The sequence below is a fragment of the Molothrus aeneus genome, chromosome 6 (assembly GCF_037042795.1).
Source record: "Molothrus aeneus isolate 106 chromosome 6, BPBGC_Maene_1.0, whole genome shotgun sequence".
In the NCBI taxonomy this organism is placed as follows: Eukaryota; Metazoa; Chordata; class Aves; order Passeriformes; family Icteridae; genus Molothrus; species Molothrus aeneus.
In genome coordinates, this window is record NC_089651.1 from 29239838 (window position 1) to 29264388 (window position 24551).

Consider the following 24551-nt stretch of genomic DNA (forward strand, 5'->3'; position numbering starts at 1 on the left):
TTCATTTTTGGCTCATATGCAGTTCTTTCACTAATAAAACATTGAAATCAGTGACCTGGCACTGTCCTGTTCAGTCCTGTTCCATGGACTGAACTGAGCAGACTGTGCATATTCATTTTTTGCCCCCAGACTGAGCAGAAGTCAATAAATGAGCTATAGCCAGTGCAGTGAGATTTAGAAGAGTTTGATGGTACTTTTACTTTTACACCTCTGCCCTACCACCACCCCACCTGCTGAAGTATGAGCTCAGCTACTGAGGTGGCACCTCTTTCCAAGAACTTGAGGTTTTAGAAATGACAAGAACAGACTTCCCCATGGGAGCTGCCTGAAGGAGCAGTGATACATTTCCTGCATTCATTGTGTGTGTTTTGGGTCTCCTCGATATGAAATTAACAGGGAACAGGAGCAACAGCTGAAATTGTGAGGTCTGCAATGACTGAAGAGGTCCATTCCCTGCTGCTGCCTCTTACTCCTCTGCTCCTGCTGGCCCCCGGTGATGTGACAACCTTCCACCTCAGTTCAGTGACACTCCAGTGCCCAGTTCCCTAGCAGGCTCCTTTGTACCAGGCTGCTGTGTATCAGCAGGAATCCAGGCTGCCAGCAGTAAAAATGCACATAGCCCAGAGCCTGAGGTGGAGACACACAGATGTAATGCCTTTTATTCTCTTTTGTCAGAAAAATGTAATTTATTTACTACTACTATACACTGTTAAAAGAGAGAGGAGCTTGTCAATACAAAAGTAATGCTGCTTTAGTACACTGATAGCATTAAACCAGCGCAGTTTCCTCAGGATGGACCCAGCTGCTGAATTCAAGGTGTTTATAGCACAACATTGCCAGGGGAATTAGCCATAAACACATAACAGGCCTTTGCAGCCCCCTTGACAGCATCAGGTGACATTTCAGTTAGATAAACAAAAGGACCATCCAGAACTCCACCTCCAATCAAAATAATAATGCTATGCAAGCAGGTCTGAATTTCTGCCTATCATGACAGAGATAGATGCATCCAGAGGGTCCTCTCCAGATGGTCTGTACTAGCTCAGAAAATAGGTCCCTCAATGCATCTCAGTGGGCATTAACAGGCCATAGGCAGTGAAGACCACTGACATTTAAGTACTTTACTGCTGAAGACACAGCCATGATGTTCCTCAAGCCTGAACAAATGGTACCTGTTCATCTGTCTCCTTGCCACTAATGTCCAGCTGACTCATCATCTGGCTACCTTGCAAGTGTCTCTACCTTGCAAGTCTCTCGTTCACACAGCGCTGCTGTTGATAGGCAGGCAGTTTCAGCAGGGGCAATAAGGACCACAAAAGCAGATCTAATGCCTTTTTTGTCTCCTTCATGTCAAATCTGCAGAGCAGTGAGTTAGCATGCATAGAATGAGTTTCTACTCCTCTGCCACACATTGAAATTGGGAAGTCCAGCTATGAGTTTCTGACAATGTTCCCCAACATCTTTTTATGTCACTATCACCACAATTCACTGATAAATACAGGAAGGAGGATGCAGAAGCCCCTTTCTTCCTTATCAAATCAACACACCCAGAGCACTGAATCTTTGGGGTTAAAACATGCAAAATAGCTTGTTACCACCCAATCTGCCTGAACACCATCATTTCATCGACAGACTGTACATTCACCATTAGTCTCTGCATTCCCCCCATCCTTGAAAGAAACAAAGTGTCAGCTAGAGCATAGAATACTTCAAAGTTCACTCTGCCTGAAGACTTTGAAGTTCTGCCTTGTAAAACTCTGTTAACTGACCCACAATTCCTCTGTGCACGAGCATTTCTGAAGCAAACTGAAGCAGTATTGTATCATCAGGGACTTTCTCCTCCCTCATCAAACCCTAAATGCAGTTTGGGAATTCATGTTGGCAGAAAAAGTGCAGTCACTTTAGCTGACATTTTTCAGACAGGCAACTCATTGAGAGTCTACTCACTGCTGGGTGTTTAGAGAGGGGAAGGTGAAATTAAATCCTGCTGGCCATATACAGCTCAGCCCCACCAAAGCAGGCACTGCCCCATGTCTTGGTGATAGGAGGTTTGTTAAAAAAATTCTGCCTAGGTGTCCTCAAACTACCACAGGAACTATCAATCAGTTTTCACCCTGAAAACATGAAGTGTGAAAAACGAACTATCAGGGGAGAACCAAGCTCACACCACTGACTAGTAAGGTCAGTGAAACTGTCTGGAACTAACTAGACTTTGGCTTCAGTCCAGCACAGTAATTCCTACACATCTATCCTTGCCCTCAGGGATCATATGGGGTGCTTTTCTTGTAGTGTGCCTAGCACACAGCACCCCATGGCTTTTGGAATTCCCTTCAAGTTGATTGGATTTTTCAGGCTTTCTCCTTCATCTTCGTTCAGGATGCAAGTGAGAAAATCATGCTGGTTTTACTGGCATGTATTTCCCATCTTGATTCCAGTTCAATTTGTTTCTTTGTACAGCAGTTCCATTTAACTTCATGGGGTGGGGGTGGTGGTGAAATCTCCCCAGAAAACTCTCGGGAATTTTATAGAAAAATAAGGCTGGTGAGGTTACTGACTCCATTGTCTCCCCTAAGTGAAGTTCTGAGATTTTAAAAAAATGAGCACATACTTGGAAGAGAAAGTTTATTTAGGTCTGGAGTTCTGTTTTTGTAATTTTTCTCAAGGAAGCAGGGATTTTTTGAAAGCTACTAAGTTGCATTAAAAAAATCCTCATTTGACTTGTGTCCTTTTTTTGAAGTGTTTGACTGGAAGTGCCAAGTGTGGTGTTAACACATAGCGTGAGGAGTGAAGGGGAGGGAACACGTGCCAAGGTCACCTCCTCAGCAGTAGCCATGGCAAGCTTCACAGCAGTGATATAAAAACTCCCTCCCTCTGATACAAGATACCACTCACAGCTACTTTTTAAGAGCTATAAAAATACAGAGCAGGCACATATTAATTAAAGTAGTTCAGAGAGAAGCTCTGCATGTCTGTCTTGGCAGCGGGTGACTGAAGGGCAAATAGCATGTAGGGGAGCAGGATGTCCATGCACAGAGTTAGCAAAAATATTTTTGTTTTTATCACCTCCAGGTTTGTCAGTGGGCAGCACTGACAGATGGTTTGCAGCTGGGGAGCCAGTCAGCGTGCTGCTAAGAAAGCAATGTGACCTGTGTCGTGAAGCAGTGCATACTGTAAGGAAGCTTTTCTTCGTGACTAGCACAAATCTCTTTTGTTGACATTTAAGTCCATTACCTCCTGTCCTAGCTAGACTAGAAAGCACACCACAAAAATCCCCCTCCTCTTCAGAATGTTTCTTATTTACCTCTTTGTCCCTCCATTGTTCCCCCTAAACAAGACAAACTCAGTTCTTCTAGACTTTGCTCATAAGCCACACTTCCACACTGATGTTCCCTGCAGAGCACAGGACTCACCTTCAGAGTGGCAAGTTTTCAGCAAAAGAGGCAGTGATGAGAACAAGAACCCATTCTGGCTTCCCTCTGCTCCTTTCCCTTCAAGGTTAGGGCAAGGCAGGTCAAAAGACAACCAAGATTACTAGCTGAGTGCCAACCCACTAGGTATGGCCATCTCTTCCTTGTCCCTACTACAGCCCACCATGAGAATAAGCTTTTGCTGTAAACTCACTGACTGGACACAGCTAGCAGTGAAACACACCCAGCAAAAGGTTGGTGGCTAGCAGGAAGTCTTTCTGGCTCTAATTGGTGATTATTCCAATTCAGATGAAAGGTGGGTGAAATACAGATAACCCACCTTTTTTAGTTCTTACGTTTATCTACCTCTATCTACCTCACCTGCTGGCTTCTTTGTCCAAAACTGGAGCAGGCCTTACACACTCCAGTATTTCACTATACACTGGAAACCTTGAAAGCAGCAGAGCATAACAGGGGCATGGAGCCAATGTGGCCAGACCTCAGTGACATTAAGAGTCCCAATGCCCATTTGCAAGGCAGGGAAAAAAGGGGCATTTGGGTATTCTTGAGGATCTAACATTCACCATCACTTATGGTGCACAAAAGATGCACTTGAAGGCAGTTTTCTCCCCTGTAAACACTTTGTCAAGAAACAGGCAGTCTAGTCTGATGTTTTCCAGAGCTCTGTAAGGATTTCTTAAGTTACAATTTTACTGCTTGGACCGACTCTACTTCTAGTGTGTAAAATGGAGCTGGTCTTCAAAACACCACAGTGCTTTGAGACATGCAGCTGAACAACATCTAGTCTTGCTACTCATATATCACAGGAGTACCAGAGGGGGACAGAAGATAGCATAAAGCTTTGAAAACATATGGAAAACATTATCTAAATAGCAAAAATATGACCTAAAACTATATACACATGCTTACAGCTCAGATTTGAACTCTCAATAGCCCTTGCTAGATAAGTAGGGATAATGATTTTTTTTATTCATAGTGCACTGAAAGGGAGTCCCACTCATATTTTCACACGCCCCAGCAGTCAGACAGTCTCCCTGCTTTTATTTACGGCTACAAGTCCTGGACAGAGTCGTGGCACAGAGGAAAAAGGAAAAGCAACTGGCAGATCTCAGCTAATGCAAAGTACTGTCTGACATTTTTCAAAGAACAATCAATTGCAAAGGACTTGCTGTTAATCACTGTGAAACAGATACATTTCAGATCCCCAGAGAGCATGATACAATGTGAAGCAGCTTCTTAGAGCAGCAGGGTTTTTTGTGAAGGGAGTTTTTCTCTTAAGCCTGCATTTCTGACAGCTGCCTAGTACCCTTTTCACAGGCTTGTCACATTTGTACTGAGATATATAAATGCCTTCTCCTTTTTTCCTTCTTTTTTGCAAAATCTTTCACTTTTTTAAGAAAAGAAAGACAGAAGCCATATTTCCTACCATCTATAGATGAAGCCAAATTTTTCCTGTACAAGGAAATGGCATCGTGTTATCTGAAGATGACATCTCTATTTTACAGTAAAAGCCTCCATCCTCTTTTTTTTCTGTTCTACTTACTCCCCCCGTCTCAAAGCTGAACTTATCCAATAGCTTGCAAAGGAAAGTAATAAGAGAAAGATGGTTCTGCTTTGTTTCCTGGTGACCAACACCACTGAGACCCCAGGTAGCATCACACTGGCTAATTCAAGACAGAAACAAGTTCCATTACAGTTAAGTGGCAAGGGATGACGCAGCACTAACCGTGGCACAGAAAATCCTTGCCAGAGCTGCCTGCTCTTCTTGGTAGAATTCACAGTGATAGAGGAATATGTTTTGATTAAGAGAAATTATGCTCCATGCATGTTTATTTGGCTTTTGGGGTTTTTTTTTCCCTCTACTAAGCTTAACCATGTTGGCTCACTTGCATTATCCTCTTTACCTGTAAAAGCATTTAACAAAACCCCCTTGATGCAGGGCTAATACAAGAGGGCTCACTGTGGCTCCTTTAATAAGTCCCAGGGAAAGCTGGATATATCTTCTTTGCATTTAGCTCAAACTGCCTCTGCCTTTCTCCAGAACAATGTACCCCTCAGGGTGAGGAAAAGTCCTTATACCAACAGTATGGTACGGAGTAGAAGAGAGAGAAAATTCTTTGTAATGGCCCCTACTCCCAAAAAACATCAAAGGGGATGGCTGCCTGTGGGAATGAAGAAGGTCTTACAGGTCTGGACAACTGTGGGGGCCCAAAAGAAGGAGATGAAGGAGCGGTGATGAGAATAGACTTTCTGGTTCAGGCTAGAGGTGCCTCTAAATCCATACAGAACACTGCAGACAGGCAGGTGAGTCCCTGTTACAGAGTCCTAGTTCCTCCAAGACATTCAGGCACGGGGCCAAGGCAGTGAGGTGTTTCTCAAGGCAACCACATTGCCTTCATGGAAAAACTCCCACCAAAACCATGTTACAGACAGTGCAGAGTCCAGATACTCCCTAAGGAGCCAGAGCAATAGAAATGCAACAGGAAGAGAGCTTCCCATGCCTGCCATTACTGAATACCAAACAGAGAATGCAAGCCCACAGGGATATGTTGTCTTCTGTCCTGTCAGTCACAGATGTGACAGCTGGGACCTTTAGCGACTGTCAAAAGAGGAAAACCAAGGCACTCCAAATGCCAAGACTGTCAGCAGCATAATTAACATGTCATGTATGGTCTGCTCAAAAGTGCAACACCTACTGCACCTCCAACAGACAATGTTGCCCAGCTGGTAAATCCTGCACCTTGCAATAACGTCTAAGTTACTGAAGAAATTAAGAAAAAACACAAACTGTAGTGTTTAGAAAGACAGAAATCAGTTTGTAGCCCACGGAGGAAGGGTTTCAAGGGCATTGCTTCTCTCACTCCTGAGGCATGTCTTTGGAAATTCATACCCAGTCATATTCTTACAGAACATCTGTTTCACATGGGCAGAACATATGAAACAAAAAGGATGGAAGCAAGTTCTGCAGGGAATTTATAAGCCAAGACACGTTTGGGGATCTCAGCAGATGTGGTGTGCTCCCTGCTAACCTGCAAGAACCAGGCAGGTGGCACCAAGCACCAGGTAAAAGGGAAAATTTCTCTCCCCCATCTCTGGCAGCATACTTTGGACAGACTTAAAACTTAATGTGAAGTGACAAACAACAGAAAGAAAAACCCCATGTTGTGAAAGCCAGCCCATACAGAGAGGATTGCCAATTCTCCCCCTGAACAGATAAAATGGATGTGTGTGGTTAAGTGCAGGACTGTCCCATTTAAGGTAAAATACTTGGTGCAACCTAGATGAATGCTCAGCCTGAGAAAAATCTAAGGTTTCATTTGAACAAATGCAGACCTGTAGCCATGACTGACCAAAATGACCAGGACAAGGACAGCACCTGAACCCACTATTCAAACATACCTGAGCAAGCTCACTATCCCACTGCTTAGAAGTACAGAATTGGTGCCAGCATGGGCTCTGCCACAGCTGATCTCTGACACACCAATCAGGGGAGGCACTGGAAAGGGAAACTTGGAGGGTGAGGTCCAGGTGTTACTGTAAGGAACAGTGGACCTGTAAGGCCTGGGTAAGACACAAGGAAAGAAGAGAAAAAGCAAGCATGCAAGAAAGGTACAAGAGAACTTCAAAAGTGATAAGTCTGGTAAAAGAGTAAATTTTTATAGAATGTAACAATTAGCAATGGAGACATACAAAGAAGTTTTATCTATAGACTAGTAGAAAATTTAAAATCATAATAAAATAAAGCCAATCTATTTCTGCATAATAAATATATTGCTCCCCCTCTTCTTTCAGATTGAATTAAAATTATGCAAGTTAAGGATATCTTACAAACAACAAAGAATCTTAGTTTAGAAAATATTTGTGAAGGAAGTTCTCCTCGCTAGTTTCTGTTTCTGAACAAATGATTTGGAAAAAACCCTCTTCAATGATACCACTGGCTCCTCAAAAATAGAGGATCTGCAGTCCAGTTCTTGTCTCCACATTACTTTCTTGTCTCACAAACAGAAAAGACCTGACCCTGTGGTCAGCCAATCGGTTCCATTAAAGAGTTTGATCAGGAGTTCCTATATCAGAACAAATGGAGAAAAAACAAAGCAGAACAAAGAGGTGAAATGGACACCTTGCACTCCTGATGACAGAAAAGGAGTTTCTGAGTCACGCAGAGAGCTCTCAACACCCCGATCAGATGGAGACAGGATATAGCACTATCTGAACACATGCTCAAAATGCTTTGGAGAGAAGAAGTTATATCCAAACTGCTGCTGTAGGCAGGAAGGTCATGCTGGGATTATAATCAGCTGTGTGAATGAGCACAGAGACATACCACATTTGGCTAGATGATTTTTTTGTTAAGACTTGCCAGTGGTACAGGGGAAAAAATTGCCCTTATAATGAAAATTATCTCATTTGCAGCTCTGTGATAAATAGTATTTATCATGAATCTTTGATTCCTCATGCTGCTATTGCAGCTCCTCTGGGATGGCATTAATGTACCATTTCTCTCCATGGCTCCTACTTATCTCAAACAGCCTCTGCTACAAACAGGGTTTTTACCCCTGGCCTGTGAAATTTCTTGAATTATCTGATAAGGGCCAGTTTCAGCCACAGTCACAGCAGGTCCAGGATTCTGCCCAAATGTTATGAAAAAATTTGGGTCAACTGCACTATACACAGCAGTGTGAAGATAAGGGTTTTACTGAAACTTCTTTGCAGAGGCATATAAAAATTGAGCATAGCTTCATCATTCAGTAGAAGCACACTCATCTCATGCAATCAAAATCATCAAAAGGGATTGTACAGAAAGGAGTGTGTATTTTTAAAAAGTTATCTTTACCTAAGGTCTAGCACTAGACAAAAAAAGTGAATATTTAAGGAAGTTAGACAGCAGCACATCTTAAAAAACAATAATTAGCACACACTAGCTTATATTTTCAAAGCATTTTACAAAAACATGAATTAATTAAGCCTCACAACACCCTTGTGAGATAGTTAAGTATTATTAGTCCCATTTTAGAGACAGACAAACAGGCATGAAGAGAGTATAACCTGCTCACCACCACACATGTCAAATCCAGGTACAGAACATCAGATTTTCCATTTTTTGCCATGTGTAGTCAGATCTCTTAAAAGCTTCTGGTCTTTAATTTAAATGGTTTCCTCTCATCCCTTTTAAGACACCTGTACTTACTTCAGTCTGATATGAAAAGGTACTCACCAAGTGCTATTCAAAGAATCACTGAAGGGTTTGGGTTGGAAGGGACTCTAAAGAACATCCAGTTCCAACATCCCTGCCATGGACTGGGACACCTTCCACTAGACCAGGTTGCTCATAGCTCCATCCAACCTGGCTTTGAACACTTCCAGGGATGAGGCATTCACAGTTTCTCTGGCAAGCTGTTCCAGTGCCTCACCACCCTCACAGTAAGGAATTTCTTCCCAATATCTAATTTAAACCTAGCCTCTTCCAGTTTAAAGCCATTAACCCTTGTTCTATCACTACACACTCTTGTAAAAAGTCATAGGAGAGGTGCTCCAGCCATCTGATAATCTTTGTAGTCCTCCTCTGGACTTGCTCTATTATGCTGGGGGCCACAAGAGCTGGACACAGTACTCCAGGTGGTCTCACAAGAGCAGAATAGAGGGGAAGAATCACCTCCCTTGACCTGCTGGTCATGCCTCTTTTGATGCAGCCCATGATGCAGTTGGCTTTCTGGAAAAGTAATCAACTCATTCCAGGAACCTCCTGAATTGCTTATGCCCTGCTGTGTTGCCTCTTCAACAGATATGAGGTGGCTGAAGTCCCCCATGAAGACTAGGCCTTGTGAACACAAGGCTGAGGGCTTCATCTACTGTCTTCCTGGCTGGGTTACATGTAGCAGATCCCCTCTGTCACCTGTCCCTGCCCTCCCTTTAATCCTGACCCATAAGCTCTTGATGGGCTCCTCATCCATCCCTAGGCTGAGCTCCATGCACTCGGGATGGCGCTCCGTGCTCTCCAACGAATGACTGACATAGAAGTGACAGCTCCTCCTTGCCTCCAGTGCCTGCTCTCCCTAAAGGGCCTCCATCCTTCCATTCCAACACTCCAGCCACAGGAGTTATGCCACCCTGTCTCTCTAACAGCCCTGCATGCCTGAGCACACTGCTCACAACAAACAAGCAGAATTAGGAAAAACATTTTTTATAAACTCTGTGTTACTGGAAGCTGTTTAACAAAAGACTTGTCATCGGTATTTCCATACTGCCAGTGTCACTTCTCATCAGGCACCTGCCATCTGGAAACTTGCTGAGGCCTATCTGCAATGCTGGGACAGCTCAGAATCTGAAAAAAAAAAGGTTTCTTTGCTTCTTCCCTACAAGGAATCTCTCTCTGGCAAGGAGTCTTCTCTAGAAAGAACTCTTATGAATACAACTGCACTGAAAGCAAAGAAAGATTTTTATCAAGAAGACCCTCACCAAATCACTAGGCTGGAAGAGACCTTCAAGATCATCAAGTCCAACCCAGCCCTAACACCTCAACTAGACCATGGCACTGAGTGCCACATCCAGTCTTTTTTTAAACATATCCAGGGATGGTGACTCCACCACCACCCCAGGCAAAGTATTTCAATACTTTATCACCCTTTATGTAAAAAACTTTTTCCTAATATCCAACCTACATTTCCCTTGAGGCAGCTTAGGATTGTGACCTCTGGTTCTGTCAGTTGCTGCCTGGTGAAAGACACCGACCTCCACCAGACTACAACCACCTTTCATGGAGCTGTAAAGAGTGATAAGGTCACCTCTGAGCCTCCTTTTCTCCAGGCTAAACACCCCCAGCTCTCTCAGTTGTTCCTCACAGGGCTTGTGTTCCAAGCCCCTCACCAGCCTCGTTGCCCTCCCCTGGATGTGCTCAAGCATCTCAATGTCCTTTCCGAACTGAGGGGCCCAGAACTGGACACAACACTCAAGGTGCCTCACCAGTGCCGAGTACAGAGGAAGGATGACCTCCCTGCTCCTGCTGGCCTCAAGGTAAAGCTAAGGGCACAAATGTATGTCAGAAAAATCTAGAAACATTCATCTATTGTACTTTTGTTGCCTTTCTCTGAACTCACTTTATATGAGAAATGGTCTGGAGGCATCAGACATCCTGGGAGCAAGAAAATGATTCTTTATAGTCACTTTGAGAAGACAAGTTCCCTTATCATATCACTCTTGCCCTGAACTAGTAAGTGACAGAGTAGGATTAAACTTCCAAACTACCTGAAAGTTCAAAGATTTAACTCTACAAACCACCAAATTTAATTTTAACTGGCAAATCTGGCAGATCTACTGCTGCCTTTTTGCAAACCCAGGCGCCAGGTGTTAGTGGAGACGTAGAAATAAAAATAGTCTTTCCATCTTCAGTTACGTATGTCCATTAGACACTATCCAGAGTCCAGGAAGTTAGTTTCATGACAGCTTGATCTGAAGATCCTCCCCATACTTTTGGATCAACTTCACATGGTTATGGTCCACTGACCATTGCTCTGGGAGGTGTTTGGGCTTCATGCTGTCCAAGAAATGCTGCCGCCAGCGTCTTTCCAGCTGCATGAGAGAGCGCAGGCCTCCTTTAGCACAACACTGCACCACCTTCAGTCCATGAGGCACGTAGCTCTCATTGCAGATCCTGCCAGGACACAAGCACAATTTATTTTCGCACAAGCCCGCTGTCAGACTCCAGATCTGTCTCCAGTGAACAGCAAGACACTGAAGATACTTTCAGCTGCAGAGTTTAATTACAGAAAAAGGGTAAGCTAACCAAGAGGGAGAGTTTTAAGCTTTGCTTCAATGCCAGACTGGTTTCTGGAACACAGTTACACTGTAAAGCTGGTTTCTCTGAATGGAGAAAATGTTCTTCTTTACAGCAACACTAAACAAAGCTCTTAAGGTCCATTACAAGCTCCTCAGGAGACTGAAAATTTCTCAAGGCAAGAATTATATGACCCTTCAGAGTGCTGAGCCTGTCACTGAATTCCCTGCCTGGATGAGTTCTGAGTTACAACATCTGCACTTTACAAACAACAGCGAGCATAACAAGGAGAAGATACTCATTTCAAACAGAGACTAGACACTTGTTAAGAAAAGATATTTGGGGAGACTTTGAGAAAGTGAAGAAGACTTCTGATATGACTGTCCTTCAGACTCTTTTCCTGATCTGTCCTTCAAAAGAAGTATAAAAATGTTGGAGGAGAAGATGGAGAGCAAGAACAGAAGACTGGTGAGGAGGAAGAGAAAGAGGGAAAGAAACAAGAGCTGCAGTTCAGAGACCAATGGTGGGTTGAGGGGAGATGGGTATAAACAAAAACAAAACCAGTAAGAAATGCAATACAAACAACTAAAAACCTTACACTCAGCCTACATGGGCTTGCTATACCTGGTTTCCAGATCAGCTGCTGCCTGGAGCATCTCTGGAGTGACTGTGTCTGTGTTATAGAAGTCCTTGATGCCTTGCAGCAGCTCTGCCCTGCGGGGGTCAGGCAGGCTGTCTGCATTCAGCAGGGCGCGCGCCCCCGAGCGCACTTGCCTGCGCAGAGGGTCCTCCAGGAGACGCACGCCTTCCTCGGAGCCAATGGGAGCCCCAAACTCCTGGGCCAGCTGCTGCTTCAGGTGGTTGTCATAGTAATTGGAGATGGCATGGCAGGATGTGCAGAGGAGGAGCACATCGTGTGAGTTGTGGTCTTTCATCTGGATGGGGAAGTGTCTTCGGTATTCATGAGGAACAACATTCTTCCTAGAGAAGACAAAACAGGCAGCTCATTGCATTTGTCTGGAGCTGCTGCTACCCAGTTCCTCCTCTTCCTGCCCCAGAAAGGGTCAGCTAAAACTAGAAGTCCAGGTAAGCAAAGATTACCAGGACATGTAGTACAGAAAGTGATTATTTCTATTATTTTCTGCATTTCTCTTTTTTCTTTTCCAAAAATTCATCACTTTCAGTTAAAGATTCCTACTGTAAAAAAAGAAAACCTAAAAATCAAGTAATGCACTATGAGAAGTATACTTCTCAACTAATCAGTAGCAGACAAAAAGACAAAGAGAAAACTCTTGTTTTTTTTGACCTCATCAGCTTTAGGCTCACCTAAACCTTTCAAAAGTAAAGGATTAAGTAGTGGAAGGAATAGTACAGCTCTTTTCGGATGGGTATGCCACCCACCCAGTGTGTGTCAGCACACGGCTGCCCCTGTCACTCAAACTGCAGCACATACAGGTTCCACAGGCTTTGATCTCTCCTAGGATCAGTATCTCCTGCCTCTGTAAGAGGAAAGGCTGGTCCCTTCAGTGTCTCACACAGCCAAACAACTGCAGAGCACCCAAACAGTGTCCCATCCAGGACATGAAGAAGCATAATGTTTCAGGCCACTAACCAAGCCTCTGGATGCCAAAGTTGATGCAGACCTCAGCCCTGTTTTAGAAGATGCAATTTCCTCCTACCCACTAAACAACTCACCGGATATAGGATTCTCGCTTGCCACACACAACACAGAGGTTTTCTTTCACTGTCAGATAATAATCAACCTGGGACTCGGGACGTCCTGAAGGCTCAAAACGCAGCTTCACAACAAAAGGGTCTGTGCTAACTAGCTCTAAAAGGATAAAGGCAAAGAGAAAATATTCAAGACAAATTGTATTGGAGAGCTAAAATAACAATGCTACAATGTAAGACTCATCCTAGTGAATCCCCAACAGTACTTCCAATAAGAAAGGATACCAAAAAAATCATGCTCCATTAGGAAGATGAGAGAGAGGGGAGAGAGAGGAGAGAGAGAGGGGAGAGAAAGAAGAGAGAGAGGAGCATTTCAAATACCAACAGGAAAATGGTATGCCTACCTCCAATCCCCTTGTCCAAATACCACTGAGCCTTCTTGCGATCACAAGTGCACAGGGGCTGTCCATCTGGTGCATGCAGGAAGCAGTTGTCATACAGTGGAGATTTTCTATGAAACAAGGCCAGTATTACAGCGGCTATAATAGCATGCAAAAAACCCCAGAGCTTTCTATAGCCCTGTGTGCCACACTGCAGTTCAGGCAGCTTCCTCTGAATCACAGGAGTACCCCTAAACACAAACTTGAGGCTGCTGAGACTCCATAGTCTGCTGCTTAGGGAAGCAGTACATCTGAAAATTTATCCAGGGTTCACCAACTGACTCTAAGATATCTTTGCTCTCCTGCTGCCAACAGAATTGTAACTCTTGAAACCAAATTTTCAAGAGATGCCATCACTGAAGACAGCATTTAAAAAAAAAATTGAAATAGAAAACAAAAGAGAATTGAAGTTACAAAAGATGATGAGCTAAGAGTAAGCTCAAAGAGAGCATTAACTTACAGGCAAGGCACTTTCAAGGATCGGCTTGGATTGGATTTTAGTGTTTTTTAATGAAAACTTTTCTAAAATTTAATGTGAATAGCAATTACTTTATTCACTCAAGAGAAATGGTCCAAAAACACTCCTGCACTGGGAACCTGAACACATGAGTTCAGCACTGGGAACTTGAACATATGAGTTCAGGAGAATAACATAGCTGAGCTTATGCCCTCAAACACAATCTTTGGCAGTGACAAGAAGTCCTGTGTGAGCAGTCTCTGGCAGATTGTGGCAGTGTGTGGAAGGGCTCTGTTTTGCAGAAAACATTCCTTACTCTGCCAACCTCCTTCAAACAAAACTGAAGCATGGAGCAGGCTGGGCTCAGAGAGGACCTGGGAGGAGCTGGCCAGAGATGTCACAATACACTGCAGAAAAGTTTCCTTTCCTCTCTACAGCAAGATTGTACAAATTAGTTCTCAGCAGAGCTCTACCAGTTAAAAAGGTTGATTCATAGGCTATCTCCTTCCACTGAGCATCCACAGCTCAACTCAGCCACAATGATAATTTCAGTACTTCCCAACTCTAAATGAATAAACATTAAAACTTAACAGACTTAAACAGAAAGGAAGAGTGAAAAAGGACTTTTGAAACGACATCCAGTGTTATCACAGACTAGAGCCAATTGCAGTAAATACTGTAAAAAGCAGTGAGTCTACAGATCTCTCATGAAGTCAAGCACAGTTAAAAACAAAAACTATACAAACATATATGGAGAGATCTTAATTTATCTTGGAATGTAATTTTGTTTAAATTTTAATCCTCCCATGAGATGCAGTCCTCCTGTTTTGTATTACACAGCCTCAAAAAAAAATTAAAATAAATATGAGGGTCTTGCTCTGTAAAACAGAATACTGTTAATTACTGCTAATGAAATCAATACTATTGACTACACTAAAATTTCTCCACTGCCAATCCAATAAACTGAAAAAAAGAAAACAAATACAAAAATTTATTTGTTTCCCAAAGATATTTTCATGTAATTTTAGTTATGTCCAATCACAAATTTTATTAGATTGTATCCTAACAAAAGCAAACATACAGATACCCCAGATCTTCCACTGCACTGAGCTTAAAGCAACTTTTCCAACTTGTTTTTAATTTAAAAACAACTGAACTCTTGCTAGCAAAAGCTCCTAAGAATTTAGGATTCACTCCAAAAAATCACCTGCAAGGATGGTAATCCTGAATCCAGCAACAGCCGTCTCTGCAAGGCTAAAGCATCACTTTTCTTTCCTCTTGCCTCCTGGCCAACAGATAAGGGCACTGCTTTGCTGCTACCACAGGCTGTTCCTCCCTGTACCGTCTGGCTCCTCACATAACATGTCTTACCGCTGCTAACCTCAGCTTTCAGCCCTGCTATCTCTGTGGCTATGGTGACATGGGACAGCAAAGGAAAAACAACAGTCCACGAGGCAGATCCTGATGAAAGGACAAGCTCTGTGCAGTTGTCACATTTTCCTTGGAGAAGACAGGGCACAGCTGTTTGAGCAGCAGACTCACAGAACATGGCAAGTTGGAAGGGACCCCCCAGGATCATTGAGTCCAACTCCTAGCCCAGCTAAGGACACCCAAGAACAACACCTGGGAAGCCAACTGCCTCCTGCTAGGATTGTGCTCTCTTGCTAATGCTTCCACATGGGAGGGAGGGAGGGAGGGAGGGAGGAAGGAAGGAAGGAAGGATGCTCATACACTCACCTTGCAGAATATCCCACACCCAGAGGCTTTCGCTTCTGCCTCCGTGGATCTCTCATTTGCTGATTGCCAGAGGGTTGGCCGTTCACCCAAGACTTCCGATTCTTTGTTTTCTGAGGGGAACGTCCCTCTCCACTCTTCTCCTCTCCTGTGCTGCCACTCTTTCTTCCTCTAAACGGGATATCCACCAAGCCCTGGCATTTACCCCGGGCTTTCTCCCAAGCAGTGACAGAGTTTTCACCTTCAGATGTAGCAGGGAAGCTGGTAAATCCCAGCAAACAGAAGAACAGAGCCACTGAGACCTGGGCATCCCTAGCAGCATAGAGAACCTGAAGAAAAGCACAGAAATTAAGATACTGACAAACAGCAAATACTCCCAACATTATCAGTCTTTAGCACAAGGTACAGTAAAACCAGAAGCTGGATTCATTTCCTTTTGAAGTTCACATGAAGTTTTGCCAGTTGAGTGGCACTTTCATAACAACACCACATCCCACTACCTTGGGGTAGTGCCCCCAGGAACTGCAAGGGACTGAAAATGTATTTAGGTCAGACATCTTCACATCCCACCAATCCCTCCTTCATAAAAAGTTCTCTTCTGGCACACTGGCTAAGAGTATTCAGCACGGTTTTTTGTCCTGTCACTCCCTCTGCTGGTCATTGCTTCTGCAGGCATGTGCAGCTTGACTAAAGAAACTGGGCAGTCGGGGAAAACTCAGTGCTCTAAAGAAGGTGAACAAGATTTCCAGGGTCTCTCTAATATTGCACTGACTGCTACAGACTGAAGAAAATAATAAAGAGGTGAGGTTTTGGAAACACTTCTTCAAGATATCTTGTCTCATAGATCTTTCAGGACTAAAGGAAAACAGGGTAAAGAATCCAGGGAGAATAGCAGAAAATGATCTTAAAGGAAAAGGAGAGGAATGCAGGCAGTGAGTCTGAAATTAACTTTAGGCGCTGTCACACATAAGGGTTTGAGGAATAATTTGAAAAGGCTCAGATCTCCCTGTTGTAAAGCCTCTTTTGCAACTAAGAAGGTTACTTTTCTTCCCAAAACAGTAAGTTGAAGTGGGGAACACACCTGATCTTGTGTCAGTTCTTCTGCTTCCCAGTTGCTGCAACGCACATGAGGAGATTTGTCAAGTGGGAAGTTCAGGACTTTTTCAGCTAAAGACTTAAGGCTAAGGCAGTTGTGAAGTAGATCCTTCCTTCAATTCAACAAAGAAAGTGAAACAAATATATTAAAAATGAAACTATACACTCATGCAAATTCAGATGGCCTCTGAAGAGAGCCTGTGAGAACACAATGCATATGATGCATGACTCAAACAGCACACAGCTGCCTCTCAGCTTTACAGGCCCTCTCACCCCCTCTACTAAAATGTTCTTTCTAGATTTAGTAATTATCTTGTGTCTGCAATATGCAAAGCAGGCAAGGCTGGAGTTAGTAACATTTAAGGCTGAAGTGTTTGGCTCTGAACTACTCCCTTCTGAACTAAAGAGGCCCATCATTCAGTGAGGGACCACTTGTCCGAGGGATTCATGAGAAGCCCAAGAACCAGGAAGAATCCCGGCCACTGGAGACAAGAAGTCCATCCTCAGTGTTAAAAAGGCACCAATAGGTCAGCAAACGTGCGGCCCAGATCACTAACACCACATCCAGGCACACATATAATTGTACATGAAGAATATTTGCAAGTAAAACATCTTGTTTCAGGAAGAGTAAAAGATAAGAAAATGGCATCCATCACAAGTGTAACCTTTCCATAGAAGAATTGTTATTAAAAGAGAAAATTGGAACTGGTTTATTTAGTAACATTTCAAGAAATCTTGAAATTCAACAGTTCCATTTACATGCCCTGTGCACATTTAACTCACACTTCTTTTCAGTGTATTCAAACATCTGCTGACACAGTGTTCATTCTTACTGCATTAAATCACTGTGCCTGGACTTCTTAAAAGCTGAAGCATGGTACACAGAGAAGTCCACAAAGGTATCAGTCTGTGAGAGAAGACTAACGGACACAATTAGCAAATGAAATCCTCATTAAGATTTCATTTCCCTTAAGATCACAGAATAGAAGCATGACAGGCTCTTGGGCTACAGCTATCAATGCCCATTTTCTAAAGCCACCCTAAGAATTCCAGACATACCAGCCTGATATCATTCAGCTTATGCAAATCACCTAAGATACATTTCCAACTTTCCAACAAATGAGGCCTCAAGCAGACCTACCTCTGTGTTCAGGCACTTAACCTCTGTGTTCAGGCACTTACCGCTGTCTCATGGCTAAATACCGGAGATCCATGCTCCCTTTGACTGGAAGACCATAATCATGAAGCAATTTGCAAGCATCTTCCCAGCATCCTACCCCAACTTTCAACACAGCACTATCTGCCATGATGTCCACCAGGGTCTTTGGAAGAGTCTGGCCACCGGCAACAAGCCTGGGCAACCGAAGAAGAATGCAGAGGCCACTGGAAGAAGCCATCTGCAACAGGGATACAGGATTTGCTTTTCCCTCCACAGATACCTGTAATGAAATAAAAAATGAAAGTCCAGGTTATTGTATTATTAGTAATACCAGAGCTGAAGCAAATTGCAAAAAAGGCCACTGAAAGCAGGAAATACTTATCAGTTTACACAGTATTGTATTACACAGTATTGTCTACACAGTAAAGTATTGTTACATGTCTCTAAAAATTCATGGCAAATTGTGTGGTCTTTTTCACAGTATTACTGTGCCCAAGCTACTTCTTGCCACATTCCCACATGACGATCTTTCCCCCTTTCACCCTTCCCCTTCATAGCTGAGCTGGTAGAAGAAATCAGAAACATTTCTGAATCCACATTAACACAAAGCCACCCACTATATAAATGCGTATGGCAAATACATTGCTTAGCTGTGGCTTCTACTAATGACTGTGGGGTGAGTAAATTTCCAGTCAAAACAATGGCAAAGCCAGGCTTTATAAATTACTTTAAGCCTGTTTGAGATATCACACATACAAATGTACAAGCAGAAGAGGAACTTTGTTTTCTGGTTGTCCCAGTGAGTTTTATCTATGTATCAGCATTATCCTCCTTTTCGGACTTAACATTCTTAAGATATTGTTCCTCAAATACGTAGCTAGATTTAAAATAGCGTAAGCCAAGCTACTTCTAGTAAATCACCTTTAAAGAGACATTACACCAAACACATAATGCTATATTTAGCCATACAACTGTTACTATATTTAGTAAAGTCGACTTATCACGGAACTCAGGAAACAAATACAACTGGTGAATCAAAAACTTAGCATATTTAAACGTTAAGAAGAAACAAAATTAGCATCTGCTTCACTGCCATCATGACAGACAATCACAGACAATAGTCAACACACCGTGGTATCTGTTTAAGCAAAGAAATTGCTCCACCTTCAATGATTTCCCCATGCAATTTGCAATCTAAAGGAAGGAGAGGCGCTTCTTGATCACTCACCCATTCACAATCAATTCCAAGAACCGGCCACTTCTCCAGCTCCTTCTTCAGCAATGGTTCAGCATGATCCCACTCCTCCTGCTCTGAAACTATCACTATGTCTGCACCAAGGGTCCTCTCTACCCAGCAAAAGGTGGGAGATCTGAAGAAGGAAAGCACCTTCTTATCCTCTGCTTTAATGAGTTTCTCATCTCCTGACTTTCCTGCTGCTTCCTCTTGCTGACTACTACAGCGTGTTTTTCCTTTCCGACGCTGGGTCGCTTTCCACAAAACCAGGCCCCCCAGTGCAACACCCAGCAGGGTCGCCAAAGTAATCGTCACAGCTGTTTGCTTGGCCATTTTTTATTGCCCTTTCTCCTCTTCACCTCATCCTCTCAAAACAGCATCGTGGGATTTCATCATGGCCTGCAGTGAAAAATAAGAGAGGAAGAAATTAAAGACAACTTAATAAAATGTGTTTAGAGATATTAAACACATGCAATGCTATCACAACAAGGTTCTAGCCATAACTTGTAATCCTGACAGAAAAAAGTTCCGGGTCCCACTTTGATAGACTGGGGGCCTGGGGACAGACTGCTGCAGTGATGCATTCGGCAGGAAGAGGAGACTGAACGCTGCTGTTGATCACACCACTAAAAACTTTAAAGGGAATCCATTCCATTAAACTGGTGCAACTTCCACAAACTCTGCTATTCCAAAAATAACCTAGTCACGGTTATTATCAACACCTTTAAATTCAGTTTGTAAGTAGATCAACCTAAACAAGGCCAAAATGAAATTGCTGCAGAATAAGTATGTCAGTTAACGCATTAGTAAATAAGAGGCATTTATTTGTCCATCACATTCACATCCATACTAGGGTCAAATGGTCTTTAGGCACTGAAAAGCCCTAAAACAGCAGCATCTTACTTAGCTGTCCCTCTATCATACAGAAGCTTAGTACCCCTTCAATAAACTGAAATCAGTCCTGCTCCTCCATCCCAGTCCATCACGTTGTTTCTAAAGGGCTGTCCTTGTGCTCGCTTCCCCACAAGGAGAAGTTCGGGTGTCGATGCTACTCCAGCATCGATGCTACTCCAGCATCGATGCTGCACAGCCGCTCCCAGCACCCCGAGCACGGCCCGGGCACCTTTCCGAGCACCCCCGAAGCAACAGGTCGTCCACGGCCACCCCGTAAACTGAGTGCCAACACCGGGGGCATCGAGCCCGCCCGCAGCCCTCTCCCTCTCCCTCTCCCTCGGTCCAACAAGCCACTGCCCCTCTGGGAACCGGGGGTGCCTGTGATCCTTGTGCGGGTCCCCCGCCGAGGCAGGAGAAGCCCCGGTAAGATGCCCCGGCCCCCGCTGAGCCCCGGCGGCAGCGGCGCGCCGAGGCCCGGGGGCGGGCCCAGGATCCCAGCCGAGCGCTCCTCCGGGCCGCTGCCAGGCCCGCCGGGATGGGGCAGGCGGGGGCGTCCGCGGCTCCCCTCGGCATCAGGGGGAACGCGCTGCCAGCTTTAGGTTCGGTCGCGGTTATCTACCCCGGGAAGAGGCCCGAACGCCAGGAGCGAGCATGCGGGAGGCCGCGGGCGCACCGGACCGCGCACCGGGGCACCTGCAGCCGCAGCCGCGGCCTCCCCGGGATGCGCGCAGCAGCCTCTCCCCCGCGGCCGGCCCTGCCGCCCGCCCGCGGCCCCGCCGGGCGCCCACCGATCCGCCCGCTGCCTGCGTCCCGCGGAACGGCTGCGTCCGGCCGCAGGAACGCCCCGCGGGGCAGTCGCCACACACACCGGGAGCCTTAGAGTGGCGGACGCTTCCTCTGTGGCGGCGGTGCGAGTGGGCGGCGGGCGCCGCCATGTTGTACGGCAGCTAGTGGCGGGGCGGCTGGGCAGGCGCCAGCGTGCCTTCAGACGGGCAAAATGCTGGCAGGAATACTGCAAAGCCGGCTCTTTTTAAAGCGGGTTTTGGAGTGAAAAGTGCGGTGTGTTGTCTGCGACTAGGGAGGGCTTGAGGAGCGAGCCGCAGCGGGCGTGAAGTCGCCCACATGTAGAGCACCGCGAAACCCCTGGGGCAGGAGGGACCAGATAGAGTGGGAAGTAAAGAACAAAGGCAGCCGGGAAAATAAATAGCAAAAAAAATAGCAAATAAATAGCAGCCACCTCCAAAGTGGCAAACTGGAAGAAAACAAAGAGGGAACAAATCAAATGGAGACTGTTAAGAAATTAACAGAGGAACATGTCACTTAATCATGACAAGTGATTGTTCCCCCGTGTGTATGGAAAAATATGAATGTTAGAAGAGTGACACCACAAAACCTGGACAGTGAGTATACAGGCAGATGCTGTATCCAGAGTTACGATCGTCAAGGCTTGAGGTCATCCCTGTTAAAAAGCAAACGAGTTTCTAGCACAAACTCCTTTCCAAAGAGGAGGATCTGAGCACCCAATTTCTTCGATCTGAGAGGATCTGAGCACCCAATTTCTTTGAATTCCTTTGCAATTCTCAGTAGGTCCCAGATTTTGTGCCACCGAGCTGCATCTATTTGAAGTAGAGACTGAACCCACAGAAAATACTGTGCTAAATCAATTTAACGGCATCAAACTCTGTTTTGTTTTAACTTTGCCACTTGTAGTCATCACAGTAGGAGGATCTCCCAAGCAGAGATTTGGTATTTAGCAGACCTGTTGTCCAAAGAGTGCAACAAAGTGGCTAATGGTTGGCACTGGCAAAAATCTTCTATTGAAGCAGTATTTTTCTCAGTCTGTAACTCATCTTTATTTCCCCCCTTCTTTTTTTTCTTAACTCAGGAATGAGGTACTCAGACATCCTGATAGCTCACAAGGAAAACAGGTGATTTTCAGAACACTTTTCTGAGCAAATAAGGGCCTCTCCTTATCAGGAATAAGATATCAAGGCTAATAAAGGTTAAGCAGCTACTTGTTCTAATGACCTGATCTATGCCAGCATGGTGTGGCTGTATCAGGTCTCACTGGTGCTGGGGTAGGATCAGAGTTTTGTTTTCCATTGACTTGCATCTGTATTTTGAATGTACAAATACAACATGTACAAATGTACAAACTCAAAGTTCAAATGTACAAATACAAAAACATAAGTGTTTCTGCAAAGCCTCTCAGTCTTGCTCTACAGTGACAAGACATGGATCCATTTTCGTATTAATTCACTGAGTTACGAAGCATTGCAATCTCACTGCAGTAACTCACACCTTCTCTCTCCTTCATTCTCCTCTAGAGGGAAGGTCTGCATCTCCCTTTCAGTCACACCCTGGCCCCAGCTTCTCCATCCATCCCTGTGCTCCAATGCACCATGCACAGCTGACCAGCTGAACTTCAGGTCACCATGCAGGAGCCAGCACGACTCTGAAGTTGCTCACATGACTTGTGCTCAGAAGAAAGGTGCATCATGTGTATGCTCAGGAGAGAAAGCTGGAGGGGTCTGGCAGTACCTGAGTTCCCACAGTCAGATGGACATGTTTTGCCAGTTTATCTCCCTCTCTCTTCCCTTCACACATATCCCTTAAGGTATAGTGCTTTGTTTTGCATGGTCATTGGAATCTAGCATAAACCCGGATTGCCACTTGGATGGATAGTCCCATGTTTCCTGTTGTACCTGTGACTGACTGCTCACTCCCTGCTCCCTTGCTCCAGCACCCACATATCTGTAATGAGAGGGTCAGAAAATCATGGAACTGATCCATCTGTAAACTAGTTCAAGGACAAAAGGTGACACCTGGGGGCACAACAGACATTTCAAGGCCCAAGTGATTGGAAAGAGAACCAAGATGATGCAGCTGGGCTCCGGGATCCAACTGCCCTACTGTGGGGTAGGCAAGGCATCCTTAAGACAACTCTGTCAGAGCTCAAGATAAGCACAAAATACTGAACAAATCTGCAAATAAATTGTTTCTTTTCATTTCTAAAGTAATAGAAGCGTAAAGTTACAATAGAAAAAAATAAAATACCCCAATATTTATTTTATATAAAAGAAATAATATTTCTATAAAATAATTTCTATTTTATTACAAAGTGAAAACCTCAGAGAGAAGATGCTAGCTTTTCTCCAAGTAAGAGGAATGTATCCCTGGTTGCATTTAAAGCCTTTATTTTTCATGGCATCACTGACATTGCAGAGTCCTGTAAGCCATAAGTCTCTTTAACACCTTGTCTTAAATCTACATAGCCATTTATTCAAGTATAAAGATTAAATTAAAAATAAGTAAAAGCAACTGATGCATGAATGCACTCTGGCAAAAAACCAAACCAAAATCAAACCAAAACCCAAAAAATCAACAAACCAACCAACCAAAAAACACCCAAAACCAAACCAAACAAAAACAAAAAACCCAAACAAACAAACAAACAAACAAAAAAACCAAACCAAAAAACCCCAAAAAACCAACAAAACAACAACGACAAAAAAACCCACCAAACAAACCAAAAAAGCCAAACCAAAACCAAACAAACCAAAAGTTCCCAAAACCTGATAGGGACGTTGCTGAAGATGACAAGATAACCAAGTGAGTAAACACCAACTGCTGGCTTAGCCTTACTTATAAGAAATCTGTTACAGCACGTAAAGGGAAGCCTTTGTATGGTAAACAGCAACATTTACTTTTCTGTGTCTGTAGCCTGATGTGAGGTCTCTGTCAAAACACTAATTTTTAGCCTGATTTCCTAAGGAAAGAAGGGTTATGAAATTACTCTATGTTGGTGTTTCTGCCTCTCGGTCCCATTACTTCCCCCACTTTCCTTGCCAAAAAAGCATGTTTAAACCATTGCTAAATTCCATCTAAATTTGTACAAAGGTAACAAGTGAAATGTAAAGCCAAATGGATGAAAAAGGTCCTAAAAAAGCTGTCACTGATAAAATGGTAAGCATGTGCAGACGCTGCTTAGTATACGTATGAGAATCCACACAGCAGTACCACATCAGGACAAATCCATAGGAAACCAGGCTTCACTTGTTCTGCTGATCACAGAAAAAAGAATTATTTTTATAATGACATTAGCTCATCCTTTAGGAGGGAGAAAACTAGGGTAAATGACTCAGTGTTCAAAGGAAAATCAATGATCGTGGAATATCAAAGGAGAGAGGCTCCAGTGAAGACTTAAATTGCTGGTAGCAGACAATAAGCAGAGAGCTGCATGTAGTCCCCACTAGATCATTAATAACACTCTCTTTGGGGCCCCATCCCAAGCTACAGAAAAAAGCCAAACTCCCATTTCAACTTCTAATGTGATTTATCTTCCTTCTGTCGATGCTGGTAACACCATGACTATATATGCAAACAAGCCATTTTGAGCAGGGTTTGTTTTAACAGGGTTGATACCAGGAAAGCAGTAGGGTTTCTTTCCTCAAGAAGTCAGAATGAGAGCAGTTTCAATCAACTGTGAAGCCCCATCCTAAAGATGGAGTCTCATACTGCAACCAGGTGGATAGAAGGTTTAGCTTCTGTTCAAAAGGCAGTTCTGCTTCCCCCTTCTCTCTGTCAGCATTCTTCTCCAGCCTCAATTCTGCAAATACTGGTGCCTGCTTGATTCAAGGAATTAAGTGAGCAGAAAGCTAGCACAGC

At 44.0% G+C, this 24551-nt stretch overlaps 1 protein-coding gene across 7 annotated transcripts; it reads right to left on the reverse strand.

Moving 5' to 3' along the window:
* Window positions 1-633: 633 nt before the first annotated feature.
* EXD2 (exonuclease 3'-5' domain containing 2) lies at window positions 634-20848 on the reverse strand. 7 transcript variants are annotated; one of them, XM_066551310.1, is made up of 9 exons: window positions 20752-20848; window positions 18984-19388; window positions 17779-18035; window positions 16583-16709; window positions 15505-15830; window positions 13275-13381; window positions 12895-13030; window positions 11974-12180; window positions 634-11076 (listed from the first exon to the last, which is right to left on the reverse strand). In XM_066551310.1, exons 2-9 carry the CDS (start codon window positions 19320-19322, stop codon window positions 10860-10862), a joined length of 1716 nt encoding a protein of 571 aa, XP_066407407.1. In that variant the 5' UTR covers window positions 19323-19388; window positions 20752-20848; the 3' UTR covers window positions 634-10859. The 7 variants fall into 7 exon arrangements, with proteins under 7 accessions (XP_066407407.1, XP_066407401.1, XP_066407404.1 ...); XM_066551304.1 differs by having other exon boundaries at window positions 11824-12180; XM_066551307.1 differs by lacking the exon at window positions 20752-20848 and adding an exon at window positions 20672-20726 and having other exon boundaries at window positions 11824-12180.
* Window positions 20849-24551: the final 3703 nt, after the last annotated feature.